Source organism: Vicugna pacos, chromosome 5 (assembly GCF_048564905.1).
Source record: "Vicugna pacos chromosome 5, VicPac4, whole genome shotgun sequence".
Taxonomy (NCBI): domain Eukaryota; kingdom Metazoa; phylum Chordata; class Mammalia; order Artiodactyla; family Camelidae; genus Vicugna; species Vicugna pacos.
In genome coordinates, this window is record NC_132991.1 from 66,208,235 (window position 1) to 66,226,250 (window position 18,016).

At 50.1% G+C, this 18,016-nt stretch overlaps 1 protein-coding gene across 5 annotated transcripts in view; it reads right to left on the bottom strand.

Moving 5' to 3' along the window:
- The window catches only part of NRP2 (neuropilin 2), a 111,759-nt gene that overhangs the window by 43,328 nt on the left and 50,415 nt on the right, over positions 1–18,016 (bottom strand). For all 5 annotated transcript variants that reach the window (XM_072961403.1, XM_072961402.1, XM_072961405.1 and 2 more), the window contains 5 exons: positions 10,684–10,828; positions 9,250–9,599; positions 7,243–7,387; positions 2,877–2,993; positions 73–213 (listed from right to left, as the gene is read on the bottom strand). In XM_072961403.1, coding sequence (XP_072817504.1) covers positions 73–213; positions 2,877–2,993; positions 7,243–7,387; positions 9,250–9,599; positions 10,684–10,828 — 898 coding nt within the window. The remainder of the gene's footprint in view (positions 1–72; positions 214–2,876; positions 2,994–7,242; positions 7,388–9,249; positions 9,600–10,683; positions 10,829–18,016) is intronic.

Consider the following 18,016-nt stretch of genomic DNA (forward strand, 5'->3'; position numbering starts at 1 on the left):
GGAACCTGGGGCTGAAAGGCGTGGAGCAGGCTGGCCTTAACTCTTTCATCTCTTAATTTGCGGCCGGCTTACCTGGAAACGTCCGGTCGTCGGGGCTGGAGCTGCTGGTCCAGGTGCTCCGGAGCCACTTGGCATGGTCATACATCCAACCACAGGGCTCCTCGGGGAAGTCAAAATTGCAGTTGAATCCTGAAGGGAGCTGCAAATCTTTGTCTAAAAGGGGGGAAAAATAATCCAAAACAAGGCAAATGAAACAGGTTCTGAAAACAGCCACGGTGGCGCTATTTGAATGGCTGGCAAGGCCTAAGGAGACAGCTGAGAAAGAAGTGGTTCCCGTTGCTTATTCATTTAACTCAGCTTGGTGATTGTTGGCTTTTGGGTCAGCCTTTGCTCTCATCCTTCCCAGGCCCGAAAGCCAAGGTTTGTTTGCTCCCCTTCACCTCCCTATGATAGGTCTCGAAGACCCAGTCAGTTCAGCATCCCTGTGGGGAGGCACTGCCAGGCGGGAAACTTGGCATGTTAGGGCAAAATGGGGCGTGGAGGGGTGGGCAGACCAGCCTACAGACCAGCCCAGCGCTGATCAGGAGGGAAAATCATTGCACATGGCACTGAGTGCCCAAGGGCCAGGATTCCAGGGGCAGCAGAGAATGGAAATTTAAGCCGAGACCACACAACGCTTGTCCGCGTCTGCTTGGCTGCCCACCTCTAAGCTAACAGACAGAACCCAAGTTTCTTTTGAGGTCCTACTCAGCTCTAAAAATCCAGTCTGAGCTGGTGCCAGACATGTGATTCTGTGCGGCTGGGGAGGAGGCAGGGGAAAGAGAGGAAATGGGGACCCAAATTTGGACTCTTGCAGGCGGTGGCTGTGGAGACAGCGGAAAAGTGTTGGCTAACGCTGGTGGCAGGGAGGAAGTGGGGTCTTTGGCCTTTTCACTTCCCTTCTCAGGGTTCCCAGAGAGGAATTTCCGTGGGGAAGGCCTAGAATGCAGGTTAGGAAGTCTAAAGGGAACAACAGACTGCTGGAAACAAATTGCTCACACCCCAGGCAGCGGTGCTGCAGGGCTCACCTCTGAGGGGAAGGACACTGCTGGCCTCAGGGACAGATCACACCGAGCCCTGTTCATGCTTCCCCTTCCCAAGAGAGCTTATTTAATATTTGCCCACCCTTGGCCAAAGTCAGCTTGAAGCCAAGAAGAAACACATGGAATCTATTACTGAAGCATCAACCTGTGGCTTGGAAAACCCAGCCCTTAGCCCTCACCATCCCTTTCTCCTGACAATTTCTAAATTTCTATTTTTCGTTTCAAAAATATGGAGTAATTCAATAAACCATAATTCCCCTCTAATGTTTATATGCACTCTGTATCTCAGGAACCCAATTCTACAAAGAGATCTTTTGAAAAAAAAAAAGAGAGAGAGAGATGGGAGGAACCACCAAAGAAACCTCAAATGAAACAAACCACTATAAACGGGAAAATTATATTAAACTTCTGAAAGTTTTCAGCAGAACCCTGAAATTTTCCTTCGGTTTGCCATTTAGATGAAACCCGCTCCTTTTGCCCTCCACCAAGCTGACCCCGCTAATCCAACACCATGTCGTAAATGACTGCGTTCCCCTGCTGGCTCTCAAACTCTTTTAAACATGTCTTGGAAGATTCTCTAAGTCTCTTTCTCCTCTTCATAAAACAACAAGAAGTTCATTAAAATGTCAGAATTCTGTATTCAGCTATCCCTGACCAAGAGGGTTCCCCCCGCCCACGCAATGTACAAAAGCACATTCCTAAAAGCATATGCATTAAATTATCATTTTGCAGTCACACAGCTTCAGCATTTATTTTTGGCTCTCATCCCATTCTTCTTTGTAGCCATTTTTGGGAGCCGTCCACTCCGTCAGTGCAGCTCCTGTTAATACTGTTGAGTGGCTAAGGCTGCAGGTTCCACAGGTTTCACCCTCTGCCTCCTGACTTGGTGCTACATTTTTATGTCTCCATCACTTTCCAAGCCTCTTCACCCATCTTCCCTCATCTGGTTTAATGAGTGTTTAATAATGATCAGTAGTTTACTGTAAATTGAGGCTGTCAGGCATTAAATTCTAGCCAAAAATGCCAGGTGTTCCAAAATTTGTGGTTTGTTAGGAATGTCTTCGTGCTCTGTGACCTTAGCAGGAAGATTTACGATGTGACGTCCTTTTGGGCTCTGCCAATTAGTGTTTGTATCTAAGTTAGATATGCGTAGAAGATGAAATGAAAGTAACACAGATTTCCCATGTGAAGGGACTGGTCTGAAATGAGGAGGCCCTGAGTTTTGAAGGAATGCTTGAGACGCCTTCTGGCCCCTTCGCCTTTGTCACTGACCTGCACTCACCTCACGGAGGCTGAGATGCACCATCTAACTGTCATAATTGTCCTGCTTTCTCAGCCAGTGGTGGTGAAAGACATAGGGAAATGCAATTAAGTCATGGTTAGCCACTGAGTTAACCCAACAATCGTGCTCCACGACCAAGTCCCCCAGACGACACCAGATCGTCACTGGATTCTACCATGGGGACCTGACTTCACAGCTCAGCGGGAAGAGAGATCATGGCTGTGGACTCTAAAGATGTGAAGTGAGGGCTAAGAAAGGAGGCTTCTCAAAGGAGGAGTCCTCTTTGGACAGATCCTTATCTCAGCTGATGACCATTGAGGCTGTCCCGGTTGTTCCAGTACCTAAATGATTCTCAACCGGTTCGAGACGGCCACTGCCCCCAGCCCCTATGTGCCGCACCTCCCTGACCTCTGACCCAGGGGGCCCCCGGGTCTCTGCCCCAGACATGGGCCAGCCTACTGGTTGGCCCCTGTGCCACCCTGGATGAAATAAGACTCTGGCCCCATCCTCACCATCCTCGAAGCTGCAGTTCTCCCCACAGTCCGTGGCCTCCTCGTCGATGGGGTATGGGGTGGTGGTCTCTTCGCTCTTCACGGTGGGTCCCAGTGTCTCTACTGTGGGCTTTGAGTCTGCGTAAAGGCAAAGGAGGGGAAGTGAATGCTGCATGATAGACCCGTGTTGAAACCCAGCAGGAGGAAGATTCCAATACTGTCTCCTCTCCAAGCCTGGGCCTGCAGAGAAGGAAGGAAAAAGGAAAACCAAGACAGACAGAGAGACACACACACACATTCCTGAAGTCACTTCTGTGTGCTGTCGAGGAAGTCAGGACCACGGCCTAAGTTGAGGGAGAACGGCCCCAAGCTGCAGAAACAGCAGTGACAGAGGTGCACACACAAACCCACCCTCTTTACTCCACAGCAGAGGCCCCAAGACCAGCACAAAAGGCCCTGCCAGGCAGTAATGACTGTGGGTAACGATGACCCCAGGCAGGGTCCAACCATATACTCTGTTTAAAACATCAGGTGATGCACCGACACACACAGTGAACGACACCCATCAAAAATGGCTCGAAAAAAAAAAAATCTGGGTTAACGAATTGACTCTCCCCCTGGAAAACACCGATCCGCGCACGGCCCCTCGGGGAGCCGCTGCTATGTCTTCACACCCCTACCCTCACCCCTGCACCCACCCCCACACCCTGCCTGCATAGGGAGTAGGCCTTCCCTTCTCAGCCTTCTCGGAGTCAGATGGAACTTTTTTGAACCAAAGCTACCTGAGGGCCCACCTATTACAAAATCATCAGGCACAATGGCCAAAGCCAGAGGAAACCCCAGACATTGTTGTTCGTGTTTGCACAAAACTGGATGGGAAAGAATACGGGCTCAAAGGGACTCAGACTCATTTGGCGGAAGCCACCAGGGGCTGTGCCTTTAGGTCAGGGTGTGGCAATTTCAAATACTTCTTGGATGCAAGCAGCTGCTGTGAGGAAGGATGGCCAACCAGGCTTCGGGAGAGTAAAGGGTGGGAGAGAAGGGGGCGGAGGGATCCTGTTCGCCTGGTTTAAAGGAGGCCACCACCCTGACTGGCTCCAGCAGACTCCAAGGACAGGTGGCCCAGTGTGGCCAGATCTTGCAAAAAAAAAAAAAAAAAAAAAAACCAACACCCCCCCACCCCTGCCCCAGGAAGCAAAACAATCCCCATGGAGAATCTCCAGACTTGTCAATGTTGGCAACTTATTCAAAATACTACAAGTAGCATGTGACCAAACCTGGCTGGGCCTTGGGGCAGGCAGGCAGTTGGGACCTCGGCTCTTGGTGATTCATTCACCCATCCATTCACTTGTTTATTCGCTCACACCCATCATTCATTCAGCAACCTTTATGAACTGAATGAAACCGTGAGTCAGCCCTGGGTGGGGCCAGAAGGAGTTCTGGTGACCGGTGTTCACGCCCATGTGTTGTGGGGTGTGGTCTCCATCCCAGAGCTGCCCTCCAGCCAGACTCCCTGAATAAGCCCGAGCACGGTTCCACCCGTTTCTATGTGGTCCCTTTGCACCACTGTACATGATCAGACGCCTTTGTCAGGCACCCTCAGGATACTGGTTAATAAAGCCAGGAGCTGAAGGAAATGGCTAAATACACTGAACAGCTTTTTCACAGTCGACTTCCCATCTTTCTGCTACTAAAAACTAGACAAACAACCTTCCATCCTTCCTTTGCCCTGTCTGCCTCTTGCTTACCATAAATAGCAAATAACCACAAAGCGTCCTAATTTGTAAGTTCGAATTTGTCACTGTGTCATAGAATCTCCAACTCTATTGTAAAGCAAGCTACAGGCAGCCAGGCAAGGAGTAATCATTTGAGACACAAACAAACGAACAGGTGAAGCAGCCCCGTCAAATTATTTAGCTGTGGCAGCTCAACCCGGCCCATTATTTTCCCTGCTTTCCTCTGGGGGTAGGAGTGAAGAAGGGGGCAGGGATGAGCTGCAGAAATGAGTGGAAATCTGAACAGCAGAACACCACATAGCCTGGGAGAGCCATTCCTGGACATGTTAGGTAGCAGAGGGGGTGACCTTGCGGGCGGGGAGAGTGTTAAATCCAGGGGCGCAGGGGGCTGGCGAGGCACCGAGAGGGCAGGGTGTGTGACTGAAAGCGAGGAGACGGCAGCTGGCCTCTGTGTCCACTGTGCTTGTACTGGACACTGAGAGGTAACTGCCCATCAAACTACAACACTCCGCGGCAATTGAAACCAGATGTCAGAGACTTCAAAGGAAAGGAGGCTGGACAGAGGGTAACAAGCCCCTACTCTGATCTTCCAAGGAATGGCTGGGAGGACTTTGAAATGAGAAACCTGTTGCTGACCATCGCCTGTGTGATCAGGGCCAGCTTTGGTGGAGGGTGGGTAGGAAGAGGAAAAGGCCATCAGCAGTTGTCCAGCGGGTCATAAAGCCGGCCGCCTGGGAGAGGCGTGGCAGGAGGTGCTGGGGATGGGAGGGAAGTGAGTCAGCCCCCAGTTGGCTGAGCGGCTCTGGTAAGCGGCTCCTCTCCCTGGAACTCAGTTTCCCCGTCTGTGAGAGAGAGATTGGCCTAGATCTATGATTTTTTTCCAAACTGCATGTCACCCTTGTTAATAGGTTGTGGATCAATTTAATGGGTCCTGACTAGCATTTAAAAATCTGGACTATAATATTTCAGGCTGCACTCACATGGTAGAGATGAGCACTGCTTTAGGAGGAAACTTCTGCTTCAGTCACTTTTACTTGTTATGACAGGCTTACTAGGTGCCAGGCAGCAGGCTAAGTACTTTCTATCCACTATTTTATTGACTCTTCGTAACAATCCTGGGTGGGGGGTGTACACGTACCCCAGTCACCCCCATTCTTTAGCTAAGATAACTGAGATGCTGAGAGGTTAAGCAGCCAGCGATCACAGAGGTAGGACTTGAGCTTGGCAATCTGTCCCCAGAGTCCAGGCACTTAATACTATATCTCATAAGCACACACACGTGTGTGTGTGCTTGTGTGTGTGCATGCCTGCTTGTAAGTCAAGAGGGTTGTGATATAAATTTATTCTAAATTGAATGATGGTCAGAAATGTTGGAAAGCCACTGGCCTGGAAGCCCCTATGTCCCCTGCATCTCTAACCCTCTGAATCTGGCCATAAGAAGCCAGCTTGGGTCACTGTTGGAGGGGCAGTTTTTAGCACCTGCAAGAGGACAGGTGACGCACACTCAGCAGGCTGCAGGGAACCGTGGCCTCACACCGACATGATGGGGAGTCAAGTGTCTTCCCACTACAATGTGTTCATTGGGGCTGCCTTCCATCCAAAGGTGAGGAAGGCTAATTTGGGCCCAATTCCCAGCCTGTGTGCCTCGACGGGACTGCCCCTCTGCGCCATCGTAACGGGCACACAGGCAGCACTTTTCTCCCTGGGAGCCCAAAGCACTTCTCCGACATGCCCTCATTAATCCTTCACAACGCCCCGCTGGGTAAGCTGCTGACAGGTACGGCACAGACAGGAAAATGGAGCTACCTGGGGCCCTGGCGCTCCTGCTGGCACTGGCTTGGCAGGCGGTGAGCAAGCCCCAGCTCCTGTGAGATCTGTGCCCGCGCTGCCCGGGGAGGAGGGCAGATGCCCGCAGGGAAGGTGGGGCCTGATTTGGAAGGATGGGCACTCCCCGGGAAACAGGAAGGGTGGGCATGCCCGGTGGGCCTCATCCTCGTTCAGGAGAATCAGGTGCTCCCAGGGCCTGAGTATGGGGGAGGTGGGACGGAGCGAGGCTCCTGCGCACACCGCACACTGGGAAAAAGTCCTGTTCCCGGCAGCTCCCCCGCACCAGGGTCCCTCCTGAGCTCATAAATGCTTTTTACAGATGTGGCTTCGAAATGAAAATGCAGTCTCTTAGCCACTGACATCTGGAGACCAGATTCAGACATAAACCGATTACTTTATTATCATGAGGGTTTTTTTCTTCCCTAAATCAACAGCCACAGCCCTCTGGCCTGAAGAGTCAGGGTCTAATTGAATTTGGGTAGGTGGCGTGTGGTTATGATTTGTTTTTGAGAGACTCGGGTTGGAGGACTGAAATAGGCCTTTAAAAAAGACAAAGCACATCCCTTGAGAAACTGTCCTGAGTCCAGAGTACCTGTGGTCTGAGGTACCCATGGTCTGAGGCAGAGCTTGGCAGGGTCCAGGGTGGGTTGGGGGTCTGCCAGGTTTTGAGCTGATGGGATGTCACCAGCGACGGCTGCCCCTCCGCCCTGTCCCTGTGGAGGTCTGACCTCCTCCCGGGGCATCCCAGGAAGCCGAGGTCACAAGACCCTGTGAGTGAGACCGCAGTGGGAGGAGGTGAGACCGCAGTGGGAAGAGGACCTTACCTGTCCAGCCACAGCCCAGCACCTCCAGCCGCATCCCGATCCCCGCTGGCGACCACCGCTCAGGGTAGACCCGCACGTACTGCGCCGGAACTGGGTCGAACCTCCGGATGTCGGGGGTGTCGTAGTGCATGTTCCCTTCAAACAGCTGTAGGGGAGACAGGCCACCCAGCCCTTCTCAGCGGGACCCCTCCTCCCCCCTCCCTGCTGCCCCTCCTCCCCATGCCCCTCCCCACCCCTCACACCAACCCGAAGGCAGCAGCAGAGCTGATGCATGGTCACCAGACATTACAGTCTAGGGGAGCCCCACTCTCAGACCAAGGTTTTTATTCATTTGGGAGGTGGTTAGGGTCCCAGAAACATGGAAAACAGGGAGCAGATGAAAGTGGTAATTGCTGGGTTCTGTCTTCTATTCTGGGATTGAAACTGTGGATTCAGGAAAGAATTAGGGTCTGAATGAGTCTTAAGCTGGGTGTGGCTAGAGAGGAGAGAAGGGGGTTTACACTTGTGCTTGTTCTGAAGTTCTCAGTTTATAAGAAAAAGAAGTTCTTTCCCTGATGTTTTAAAGTCTAGATTTAAAAGGTCCCAGCTTGAAAGCCTAGATTTAGAAAGTCCCAAGTCACTGAGCGGCTGAAGGGAAAGGGACCAACTCTTCTCTAGGCTAGTGACAACGTCCTCTGGTCACACACTGATGGTCCAAGATGGTGTTCCCTGATCCCCCAACCTTCATCTAGTGGAAGAAATTTTGTTAAAAGAAACCTCACCTAGAACCGTGCTACATAAAACTGATGCCGGTGGGGCTGCCCTGGCTGAAGCCAGGTGGGGGAACCAACCCAGAGCACACCCAAGCATCAGTGATTTCGGGGAATGTTGGTGTGCCAGGGCCTGTGAGTCACCTCATTTTGCAGGATGCTCACAATTCCAGAAAGGGGGCCACTGTCATGGGGAGGGCAGGCTCTGATCCTAGCTAAGACCATCTCCTTTCCCAGGCCCCCAGAATGGTCCGGAAGAGATAGGGTCAGCTGTCCCTGGGGAAGCCTGTGGTCCAATTTCTGCTCCATCTGCTGAAAGTTCCAGTTACCAAGCCCTGAGCCTTTCCAAGCCCCTGGAATTATGAGCTGAGAGTTTGCATCAGCATTACAAAACCTCCAACCCAGCCCTCACTTCTGCATTAAGAATGGAAACATTTGCTTAGCAAAGGGGTTAAACAGAGACATGTGATACCCCTTTCTTGTTAGGGGCCCTGCTCTTCTGAGGAAAACCAGGGGCAACTTAGCAATGAGGATAGGAATGTCTGGCTGACCGGAAGATTAACCTGGATAGGGACAGAGGTGTCATGTCCTCTCCCCTTCCTGGGGCTCTTCCGTGGCCCGTGTTGAGGGCTGACCATTCCTCTGAAGGCAGGAGAGGGTGCGCTGCACTGGCCTGCACTTTGGTCTGAGTAAGTTTCCCTAGCCTCTCCCCAGCCTCCAAGTGTCAAGCAGGAAAGATCTAAACAGTCAAGACCAGGAAAATACAAAGGCATGCAGTAACATTCAGAAAAAGTTGTTTTTGGAAGTAAATTCCCCAGTTCCTATAGTTGAGCCTCCAAGAAACACATCCCCTTTGGATGTCTGGACATTTCCAAGGAAACTTTATCTGAAAGAGGCTATAGAGGGCCCAAGTTACTAGAAAGGCAGTGTTGAGTAGTGGTTAGGCATTTGGGCTCTGGAAAGAGACTCGTGTCTGAATCATGACTCTACCACAGGTGCTCTGGGACCTTCAGCGTGACATCAAGCTTCAGTTTTGTCGTCTCTAAAATGGGAGTGACCAAAGGATCGACCTTCTAGAGATGTTGTAATGGTTAAAATAAGGCATGGAGCAGAGGGCCAGACACAAAGTAATCTCTCAGTTAATATTTGTTTTATTGGCTTATAGGGGTTGGTGATGACCGTCGAGACGGGAAAGCAGCACCCCCAAATCAACCTCCCTGTTTGGGGCAAGGTTAGCGAGTCTCCGGGAACAGCCTACCTTTGGCTGCTGGGTCCTGGGGTCCTGGATGTGTTCCCAGTCCTTGCCATTTAGGCTGTAGGAGACTTTGAACTTGCGCACAAACGCCCTGGCTTCCACCGCGGTGATGCTGTCTCCTCCACGGGCCCCCTGGATGATGACGCCTTTCACCATCTTGGGCACTCCCAGGTCCACCTGAAGCCACTCCTCGCCCGGCTGGGCCTGAGGGATCCGGGGGAACCAGCCCGAGCGGCTGCTGACCAGGCGGGCGGCACTGGGGCTCCAGAGGTACTCGCGGGTGGAGGAGGCAGAAATCTGAGAGTCGGCGATGAGGCCAGAGAGCATCCCCAGCATGTTGGAGCAAGGGGCATCTGGGGAGAGGGAGGAAGATACAGGAGGTTCTGCTGGTACCCTCCTAACTGGGACCACCCCCCATCAGCAGGGAGCTGTCAAAGAACCTGACTATCAAACACATTAAGTCAGAACTGATTTCTTTGCATTTCAAGGTAGGATAGCACTGTGGTTAAGAGCCCGGACTGGGTGCCAGACTGCCTGTATTCACATTTTCTTTGTCACTTACTAGCTGAGTGACCTTGGGAAAATGATTGAAGTGCTCTGTGCCTCAGTTTCCCTAGATCTAAAGGAAGGCTAATAGCAGTACTTACCTCTTGCGGGTTGTTGTGAGGATTCCGTTAGTCTATAAAACTCGCAGCACAGTGCCTGGCATGGCTGAGCATCTCACATGCTTAGCCAGAGACTTTCACATCCTTTTTTGATGACAAGACACCCAATGACCCCCCTGGAGGCGGTGAGCAGGGGAGCTCAGCTGAGCACTAAATTGTCACCTGGTGATTGTTTCCCCAACTAGATGGACCCCTTCCTGGGGCTAGGATTTTACTTCCACAAGTGTAATCGCAGCTCTTTACTGCTGTTCCCGCTACCCAAAACGCCCTTCCACTTAGTCATCATCAGCTTTACTCACACCCCAGCTTAAGAGTCACATCCTCAGAAAGGTTGTCCCCATACTTCCAGTCAACAGTCCGTGAGGTCCCCTCAGTCCCTCTCAGAGCACCCTGTCCTTTACCTACACACATGCATCTTAGTGTATGATCATCCCTGGACTTGCATTTGCTTATTATCTATCTTGCCCACCAGCCTGGAAGTTCCATGATGTCAGAGACCCCAGCTGCTGGCTCCCTTCTCCTGTTCCTTTCCCGCTCCCAGCGTGGGGCCTGGCACACAGCAGGTCTTCCCTCAGTACACGCGCAGTGAATGAATGAGGGGAGTGTGCGTGAAGAAGTGGTACCCAGCAAGGCAGAGTCTAGAGTCAGTGTGAGTTCAATGCCTGTAGACTGAGTCACAGGTAAAACCAAGCCATCTGTCTACAGAGGGTTCAAAGGGGAGCAGAGCCTAGGACACAGTCCTCTTCCCGACATCACAGGAGCCCCACTTTACCTGTGACCCGGCAGCCAAAGAGCTCCAGGCGGAGGGCGATGCCCGAGTGCCAGGTCTGAGGGCGGACCCTGACGAAGCGCGTCAGCAGCGGCGAGTGCAGTTTGTTCAGAACCACCTCCGTGGCATCGTTGTTGGCTTGGAACACCTGTAACATGAGACGCGAGTCCGTGTTATTGAATTTCCCCGTGCGGTTGAGCCACGTGAGCAGTCTTTGATTGAGGGGGGTCAGTTCTGTTCAATTGTATTTCTCTCAACCTTAAAAATAATCAGTGGGTTTGTTGTTCAGTGCTTATTTCGGAAACACCGTGAAAAAAAAAATTTAATTTCTCATACTGCTCTAACTTGAAAACAATAAATGGTCTTCACAAAAACTTTTGGAGGGAAGGAAAATGTTGCCTCTGGGCTTGAGAGCAAAGCAGAGGAAGGGGCTGTGAGCTTTCAGAAATTGAGAGGGGGGGAAAGAGAAAAAGTAGAGTATCCTTTAAAAATGGAGCAGAAATGTCATCTTTTAGGGCTAGTTGACCTCACTCACTAGCTTGAACTTGACTTCCCCACTTCCTCAGGTTGCAGGCATACAGAAAGATTTGCAGTGTTTCATAATTACAAAGGGCTTCACAATTGTTTTTGTTAGTTACCTAGAGGCCTCCCTGCTCCATGCCGCGGGTGAGAGGGTAGCGGGCACCATCTACCCTCGTGCCCCTGTGTCAATCAACACTTCCTTGGTTCTTTCTGGTCTTTGTTGTAGGGTCAGGGTTGCAGACAGACCGTAGGAGTCCTGCTCTGGCTTCCTCTCACTGCAGTGCCCGTCTTGTAATGAAATCCATCCCTGTCCCCATCTGACCAATGCATCTCTTCTGGGAGGAAAGGCTTTTCGGAGTAGCTTCTAATCCAAGATGGTAGGAACAAGTTCTAGCGTACCAGATGGCCTCAATCAATAACTGCCATATGGATCTTATGCTTTTTTGTGCTTTCCATTAAAAAAAGAAAAAAAGAGTAGCTGGAGCAAGTATACATGAGTTTCTCTTGGTTTCCCTGGATAAGGATGGAGGGAAAGACCAACTAGCCAACCATCCCTCTCAAATCATACCTGTAACAACCAAGTGACTGTAAGTCTACTCACAGCCAAGGCTTAAGGCTTCAAAGACTAGCAAATCCTCCTGGGAAGGGGGACTAGATGCTTCAGTTCACGGCACCTCCAGCGTGGGAGCTGTTTGGGCACTGACAAGGCTGGGACAAGAGGAATGGAGACCTGGTCTATTTGAATACCCTTGAGCCAGTCACTGTGTAAACACAATTAGCCTACAACACCCTGGGAGGTAAGTATTATTATTTCCACTTTACTGATGAACAAACAGGCTCAGGGATGTCTGTCTGGATCTTGAGCCCTTGCCGTGTTTTTAGGCTTCAGGCTTGTGGTTTCCTCCCTTGACTCTCACCTCTTTTAATAAATCTGCAGTGTTTATGTTGGTGGCTAGGAGTCATGGAGCCCGTAAGGTCCCCAAGCATGGGTGGAATGGAGGTAGGGCTGCTGTTCGGTGATGTGTTCCCTGTGTGTTTATAATCCCAACGTAGCATGCTCTGGGTAACAGCAAGGAACGGCACGGGAGCTGAGAGCTAATTAACAACATGTCCTTTTTTCCTTAGGAACTGTAACTAGGAACTCTGCCATTTGGCAACCTCGAACCTTTGATATTTCCCACTTGCAAAGGTCAGAATTAGAGCCATTTAACAGCACCTCACTGACGGTGGGGGGCAAGGCTAAGAGACATCATACCTTTGGCAACCAACTGAGGGGAAGTGCCCTGTTTAAGAGAAACAGAGGAAAGGAGAGGAGGAAACAGGTGTCCCCTGGTCCACTGTACTCTGCTGAAACCCCTAGTTCCTGATGCTAAGCCCACCGATTCCAGGGGAGCTCCCCCGAGCCCACAGGCCGCCAGCTTCCTCCTCTGCAGCCTTGTTGCCCGCAGCGGGCGCCAAGGCAGGACTGCCTGCCCACCCATCCCTCTCGGTTTCTGCTTGGCTGCTTCCTGCATCGTGACTGAGGACAAAGAGGGGTGAGAAGACAAAGCAAGGGAAGAAAAAGGGCCAAGAAAGCAGAAGGAAAGAGGGTTAGAGCCAGACACCTGGGAGAAGACCTAAGGAAGTGAGAGATGCCAGAACCTCTGTGATCTAATCTTGGGGAGGGATGACCGCAAGGGGGGCCTGGGAAAGCCCAGGCCACGCCACACCCATTCCTTGGCTTTCTTTTCAGCTCTGAGGAAAGGGCTGCAGGAACTGAATCCAAGGGGAGGAGATTAATCAGTTCTCCTAGAATTCAACATGAGGCAGAGGCTTTTTGTTTGTTTTTTTGTTTTGCTCTGGCAGGGAAGAAGCAAATGCAGCATTCTTCTTACTGGGGACGGGTGCTGTGAGCAGCGGGGGGCCACCACTGGCCTGTTCCCCCAGGACGGTGACGGTGTGTGGCCTCCATCAGGAGATGCTAAGGAGTTCATATGAGGTGGGGGGGCTTGATTTCCACGTGAATATAGAATTGGAGCGTTGAGTGGAACTGAACTTTAACACAGCTGCTAATCCACAGCACACACACCACGCTGGTAATGCTTAGAAACCCAGCACGTCTTATGTGTTTTTAATACCCAGTTTTATCTTATCTGACCCCTTCACTTCTCAGCCTTGGCAGTCAACACCAAGAAACCTTCTCTATCTTTCCCCAGTCAGGAAACGATTGATTCTTTGGACTGTCTTGGGAGGCTGGTGGTGGGTGGGCACGGGGGTCCACGTCTGGGGGGGGGGGCTGGCCTTTGCGTGGATGCTTGTGGCCTCAGGCCTTGGGTGAGCCCCCTGGATCTCTGCCTACAGTGGCATCAGTCAGAAAGGGAGATAAGCCCACAATTTATCTACCTTAGGCCATGACCTGGTTGCTCAAATTGAGCTTCATTCTGCTAATCCGTTTTGCTCACTCTTCTGGAACCAAGTGAAGGCTCTTTCAACGTGGCCTCATATCATCTTTCCTGTTTCCAAGCCTAGCTCCTTCCTGGCATTTTGTTTGCTCTTGACCTTATGTTCATGTCTACCCTCCACTCTTTGGACCCTTAGCTGAAGGAATACCATCTTATTTTTATTAAACTTTTTCTATACTTCTCACTCTGCGGTGGGCATAGTGGGAACAAAAAAAGTCCAAACACCACTGAACCAGGAGCCAGACTCTGCTGTTAATTAGCTCCTAAGTGTGGGCAAATATCTCCACCTCCCCCGGGCCCCAATTTCCTCCTCTAGTAAATGAGCGGGTTGTATGAGTTGATTTGTAAGGTCTGTTCTGGCCCCTAGATTCTAAGGCTTTCCTCACAAGAGTTTCTTATTTAGAAGTGTCCCGGGAGTGTCCACTTTCTAACAGCGCATTTTAGTTCCCATTGTCCCTTACAGACTAAGTGCTTTTGTGGACAAGTGCCGTGGATTTTCACCCTCTTCAAATAGTGCCCATAGTAGGGAGGATATAGCTCAGTGGTAGAGCACATGCTTAGTGTGCACGAAGTCCCAGGTTCAATCCCCAGCACCTCCATCAGAAAATACATAAATAAATAAACCTACTTACCTCTTCCCACCCCCACCAAAAAAAAAAAAAAGTCAAACAGTGCCCAGAACACACAGTGAGTGCCCCACTCAAAGGGAGAATATACCTTGTTGATGTTTTTGTTCAATCACAGTTCAAATTATTAATAACAAAGAGTAATGAATAACAATACCTCAGTCCTCCTGTATTGTCTTTTGCCCAAAGACATCAAAGTGCAGTTTATGAGACTCCATCTTTAATGAAATATTAAGCAGTTTCTATCCCTCCTGACCCAATGGATGTACAAGGTTTCTATTTTTCTCCCTGCGCCTCCCTATTTATAGCTGGTAAATGCTATCATATATTATACATCTTTATGACTTTCTCAATGCCTCTGTGGTTTCAGAATCACCTTTCATGTTTTCTGATCAAATTCTCTGAGATGGATTCTTGGCTTCCAGTCTAGGCATTGCAAGGTAAGGGGCTGTGTGCTTGGGAAATGATGCCAGGAAATTGGTTTTACTCCCTATTCCCTGCCGACTCACTCCATGACTATAGGCAAATCAATAAACCTTAGATACCTTGGTTTCTCCTTTAGGAAAATAAAGTCAATAACAGGCTTGTAGATAGACCCGAAGGTTCACCAGCCCTCCCTGCTGGCTCCTATGCCTGCGTGACACCCAGGACAGATGTTAGACTAGAAGCTTTGTCACAAGTAACAAATGGAGCTTCATTCAACTGGGGGAGTCCAAGTTCTGAAAGCCACTGACTCCCATGTCCCACCTCTAGGCCAAGAATTTTCAGGCTATAACTTGGCAGTGAGGTGTCCATGTTGCTGAGAAAACTCAGTGAATTGTCAGCGTATGGTGCACCCAGATAGACGTATCTCAAACGTGATGATTGCATTTTAACATCTGCTTTAAAGAGCTGAATGTCGCAGATGGTGTATATTTTTGTTAATTTTAAAAGAAAAAGTGTTAGTCTGGTTGCTTTATCACCCAAAGGAAACCCAGAAGTGTGTTCAAGGTGACTCTAGCTTTCTTAAGAGGTGGGGATAGTGTTGATTACATCGTAATCATTTAAAAAAAAAACACGAAGCTACGTTGAACATAAAGATTTCTCCAAGTGCACCTCTGTAAACCAAGTTTAAAAAACAATTCAGGGCACGAAGTGGTTTGGAGAATCCATTTGGTGCCTCGCTGAATTCTGAATGTGATCCAACACTTTCCAATTGATTCTTGAGACCTTTGGTTTATTTTCAGTAAGACAGCGTCTGAAACCAGCAGCACTTCATGGATTTTCTGATTTGCACCTCTTGAGGGGGGGCATCTGCCAATTAAATTGGCTGCTATCCAATATCCCAGTTTGGTTATTATCTACAACCCCCACACTTCTCCCCCCAGGAAAAGAAAATCAACATGTTTTGACCAGGCCTGTGAGCTCATAAGGAATGGACTATAATACTATGTGGGAAAAAAAATAAAAGAAAAAAAAATATATAACTCTGATAAGAAACATCTAACCAGAAATCATCCCTGATGGCTTCTGAGGTCATCTGTTCTCTGATTTTCACCCTATTTCTGGTCACAGCCACCTCTCCTTGCTGACCCCCTCCCTAAGTCCTCTTTGAAGGCTCTGCAGTGACTCGGGCACTGCTGAGAACAGCAATGCCTAGCTTGGAGGCCTCTAGGAGGGGCATTCTCTGCCAGCGCTAAATCCCCCTCCTGCAGACCATCCGTCTCTGCCATCCGCATCCGGGTGCCCAGGCTGGTGTAGATGGTCCGCACCTGTCAAAGCCTTCGAGCCCCTTGGTGGAGACAGTGCAGGCTCGCGGTGTTCTTGACTGTTTAACCTCCTCAGCGGGGCAGGCCCTCATTACGTGCATGGCTTCCCACTTGAGTAGGGCTTCAGCATTCCATCTGCACACGCCTGTCTCTTCATTACCTATGGAGTGACCTACAGCTTATTTCTATTTTGCTGTAAAAATCTGAACACGGCCAGCTCCAGGGACAGCGCAGAAAGCAGGAAATTTTTTCAAAGACAACACAGTGCTGGAGCCCTGGGGTAGAAATTGTGCTGGAAATCTTCTTCTTCTTCCTTTTTTTTTTTAATAAATATTTCTCTCCACTAATAAATGTTTCATTGCATCCAAAATTCTCCTTTTCAATCTACTTGGCACAAACACTCAAGGAAGAGAACAAAGCAGGCCAAGGAGGGAGGCGGCAGGAATGGAGGGCAGAGATGGGGAAACCAGTAGCACATTTTAAAAAATCATCTCTGAAACAAGTGCGCGGACTTACCCCTTCTGCCGAACCATGTGCCAGCCCTCCCTCCCCAACCCAACATGTGCGATTTCTCTAAAACCAGCCATCAGGGCGACACGTAGAAATAAATTGTTAATCAATGAACGCCATCCTGTTTAATTAATTTGTTGCACCAAATAGGCAAGAATGGGGCTGGGGGGGTGCTGCATTCAGGGAAAATGATGTTAAGGTAATGGACTTTTTTTTTTCCTGTTTGTAAATCATGGTCCTGACATTTCTCTCTTAAAACTCTTCCTTAAAGACTATAACATTTTTTTGAAGCTGCTTTCATTCTAGTGACTGTGGGAAGTTAGCCAGATACAGAATCAGAAGGCTCTGTCTCATATATATATGAGAGAGAGAATTTAAAGGAGGGAAGGGAAGGGATGGAGGGGAGGGCAAATTCCCTAACCACTAAATGCTCATTTATGACCACGGTGCCCTCCTGTCTCCTCCTGCTTGACTTTGAGGCTGTTTTTGTCATCAAGCAGTTTGGCTGACGTGGAGGAGGAGATGGACGAGCAGGGGCTTGTCGTGGGGCGTGGGGCAGGGGAGGCCGCTTTCTTTCTGGGGGTGGGATGTGCACACCCTCATCTGTGTATGCCTTGTGGGGCCCGTTAGATTTACTGCGGGATTATGTTACCCCCATCGAGACGCTGAGCCCTGGAACATAGCATACTAACAGGATTAGGGTTTCAGGATTTGAGGCAGGAAAGCATCAGGGAGGAGAGGAGAGGAGGACGGCCCAGGGATTTGGGGCTGGAGGAGAGATGGGGTAGGGGAGAGTGGAGCATTGGAGCACTGCAGGGGTGGGGGCAGAAACAGACATTCTAACTGGGTGGGAAAGTGCCCTACGTGAAAAAAACCTCCTAAAAACACACCACCACATTATTTAAGGAGGCACCTTTAACTTCCAGGTGGGGAAAAATAAGAGTGGAGAGGGTACAAGGAATGAGGCTGCTGAGTCCATCTGCCACCTGCGTTCCTCTTCCGGGTGGGATCTTAGTAACCCACGGAGCAGGGAGAGATGCAAAGAACCTGGCGATCCACCTGGTGAGGTGTTCACTCCCCTGCTCGTCTAGGGACGCTGGGTTAGCGCTCAGCCAGTGTTTTCCCAGTCCAAGCAAAATCTTGGCGACATCCCACACCCCCTGCTTATCTGCTCGGTCCCACTAGACCCTGGGCACAGCGGTGGCCTGGGAAGCAGGAGGAATTTAGCATCAAGGCTGTAAGCGCCAAGGAGGCTGGCCTCAGAGCCCGGAGACAATTCAGCACCCACGGGAGTTGGGTGAAGCCAGCCACGGGAGCCTGATGGAGAAAAGGTTCCAAGCTTATGTATAATGAAATTTTCCCTTGAGCTTTCTAAGTGGAGAGGCTAAAGGTCTGAGATCATCCCACGGCAAATGGATAAGGGAAAAACTTAATTACCTAGGGCCCTGGATTCATCTTGGTTATAACTGAGGGGGGCAGATAAACTGGG